This window comes from Impatiens glandulifera, chromosome 6 (genome assembly GCF_907164915.1).
Source record: "Impatiens glandulifera chromosome 6, dImpGla2.1, whole genome shotgun sequence".
NCBI classification, from domain to species: domain Eukaryota; kingdom Viridiplantae; phylum Streptophyta; class Magnoliopsida; order Ericales; family Balsaminaceae; genus Impatiens; species Impatiens glandulifera.
The window spans coordinates 702-3198 of NC_061867.1; the positions used below are offsets into that span (position 1 = coordinate 702).

A 2497-nucleotide genomic window follows, 5' to 3' on the forward strand; every position below is an offset into this window, starting at 1 on the left:
CAATAGGGTCATTACCCATTGTTGCAGACGAAAACATAGCTTTAGTAATAGAAACAACTATGTTACAATCACTGTCAAGTGTCAACCAAATATAAGAATGAAAAGATTATAAACCCATGAAACTCAATGAATACCAAAATGCACAAGATGAAGGAAAGAACACTGGGAATATTATAAAGCTACAAACTTTGAATGAATACGTCCATAAAATCTAAAACAACTAACTTTAAATAAGAGTTAAAATAACCAAAATTTCAGCTAAACCTCGATATTAAAGTAATAAGATTGAAATTAAACTCTTACAACAATGAGCTTGAAGAGGTTAGCCTCTTTGGGAGGAAGAGAAGCGCCCATTGTTGCAGAAAGCTGCAAAGGTAGAACCGAGTTGAGATACGAGTTTATTGGAGATTCCGCGATATCCCACAATCGATAAAGAGTGTGTGTGTGTGAGAGAGAGAGAGAGAGAGAAAGAGAGATACTTGGGTAGAGCAAGAAAAGAAAGTGGCGTTTATCTGCTGCTGCTGAAAGTGCAACCCTAAACCTTAAATGAAGAACAATCTCCATCAAAATTTCAATAATACAGTTCATACATCATATATCTCTCTCAGGATAAATAAATAGACAATGATCGCATTTACTGCCTGATAATCTTCAATAAGGATTAACTTACCTCGTTTGGAAGTGAACTCCTACTTCGGCGATGTTAATGTAAATACGGTGAGCGACGGCGACACAACCGGAAACTAGCCTTCATAACAACTAATGTAAAATTAGGTCCAAACTACAACATGATCATTTGGATATTGAAAGGCTAGGAGAAGAGAGATCTTAGGTGACTCAGAATCAAGAAGACCCAAATAGTCCCCTTCAACATTTCAATCATTAAGCATCTCGTATCAATTGTAATAACACAATCAGAAGTCTCCTTTGTCTAGAACATTAAAAGATTCCATAACTTATTGAAATGGGGTTTGTATAGAGCTTTTCCAGGAATCAACTCCAGTGGAGCTAATGCATAAAAATGAAGGCCAATTCAAAGATAATTAGTTCAATAGATAGTGGTTCAACTACACAACAAGCAAAAGCAAGATCACAATCACAGACAATAAAAGCATTAAGAATTATTGTTAATGATGTGGGCTTTGGAAAAATTCATGCTTTCAACAATTTTCAGTTCAGAAACTGAGTTTCCCAATCTATACGAAAATGGGACAGGAAAAGAGAAAACCTTGGCGTGATTCCAAGTGTTGCTGACAGTGAGTGGACCATTATGTTTGATGATACCGTAGAGGCTTTCAGCAATGGATGCCGCCTCTAGAAAGGGGACTTTAGGGCTGATCGCCTCCCGCAGTACTAGTGAACAATTCCCCTTCAAAATCAGGATAACACTTGTTAAATAACCCTAGTTTGTCTCAAAATTATGGAAAACTCTGATAATTTCTGCTGACAGATTAGAGGGAAAGTGGAAACCAAAAGAATGAAACTTTTCTGCTGTTCCAAAAATATGGCTTAACACCTTTTGATTACTGCTCTTATGCACAGATACTAAAGTAATTGAACACTACACCTAATTGTTAGTCCAACTATCAACATGTAGAGAGGGAGTTCTTAGTCACTCCAAACACATTCATCTCATCTGGCTTCCTTGCATCACCTAATTGAAAATGAAAATGAAAGAAACAAAATACATAGCTTCAATCGAAACGAAATGGTGATCTTAAGACAGAAGCATACAGTTCTTCTTCATATTTTTAAAATTCTTAAAGGATCTGTTTCATGCATTTAATAACAACAGGCAGAAATGAAACCAGTTCAAACACAGGACCTGCACAGCCAGATTCTGAAGCAAATTTAAATTCGTTTTTTTTAATCTAATTCAACAATACAGAAATGTTCGTGTTCTACTCTAAGATCAGAACAAAAGAAACAAAATTCTAGAAAAGGTAAGACAATTTTCTATTCAATCAGTTTTTGGAAATCCAATACACAAACCCATATGTTAATCGGAATCAAAAGCATATGAACTTACAGGTTCACAAAGGAGACAATATTGCTGATCCCTAGAGCTAATAAAGGGGGATCTACCTCTAATGCATCAGAAAAAGAGGTTATTCGAGCTTTCCTTTGCCAAAATCGCTCAAGATTCTCCCCCCTCAGAACCACACCGTTCTCCCCCTTTATCTTATATTTCTTCTTCGGCCGCCTCGCGATCCTCGCGATCCTCCTCCAGGTGAGAGAAAAGAATAGACGAAGCTGAAAATGGAAAGGAGCGTCTGGTGCGTGTTGGACTTGGAGAAGAAGGAAGGGAAAGCGCTGTCTTGGTGCCTTGCTGCCTTGGCCCCGTTTGATTTGAGACATTTTTTCTTCTTCTTTAATCTGCAAAACGATACAAGCAAATAAAAAAAAATATATAATATTATTTCAAGTTATTTTTAATTTGTTGATTTATTTATTTTATTAAAATGAGACCTAAATTTAAATGATAAGTTCAGCGTAA

At 36.3% G+C, this 2497-nt stretch overlaps 1 protein-coding gene across 3 annotated transcripts; it reads right to left on the reverse strand.

The window, feature by feature from the left end:
- Positions 1 to 257: 257 nt before the first annotated feature.
- On the reverse strand, positions 258 to 2339 carry LOC124943989. 3 transcript variants are annotated; one of them, XM_047484447.1, is made up of 5 exons: positions 2030 to 2339; positions 1229 to 1369; positions 671 to 748; positions 480 to 541; positions 265 to 366 (listed from the first exon to the last, which is right to left on the reverse strand). In XM_047484447.1, the coding sequence occupies exons 2-5, from the start codon at positions 1267 to 1269 to the stop codon at positions 323 to 325; spliced, it is 225 nt and encodes a 74-aa protein (XP_047340403.1). In that variant the 5' UTR covers positions 1270 to 1369; positions 2030 to 2339; the 3' UTR covers positions 265 to 322. The 3 variants fall into 3 exon arrangements, with proteins under 3 accessions (XP_047340402.1, XP_047340401.1, XP_047340403.1); XM_047484446.1 differs by having other exon boundaries at positions 258 to 541; positions 2086 to 2339; XM_047484445.1 differs by having other exon boundaries at positions 258 to 541.
- Between the last annotated feature and the right edge of the window lie 158 nt (positions 2340 to 2497).

What these genes read in the sequence shown, in the direction of transcription:
- LOC124943989 (XM_047484446.1), bottom strand. Translation starts at nt 1,269, where the DNA reads ATGGTCCACTCACTGTCAGCAACACTTGGAATCACGCCAAG. An exon ending in ACACTTGGAATCACGCCAAG is followed by an intron (nt 749 to 1,228) that starts GTTTTCTCTTTT and finishes GTTGTTATGAAG; the next exon opens with GCTAGTTTCCGGTTGTGTCG. An exon ending in GGAGTTCACTTCCAAACGAG is followed by an intron (nt 542 to 670) that starts GTAAGTTAATCC and finishes TCTTCATTTAAG; the next exon opens with GTTTAGGGTTGCACTTTCAG.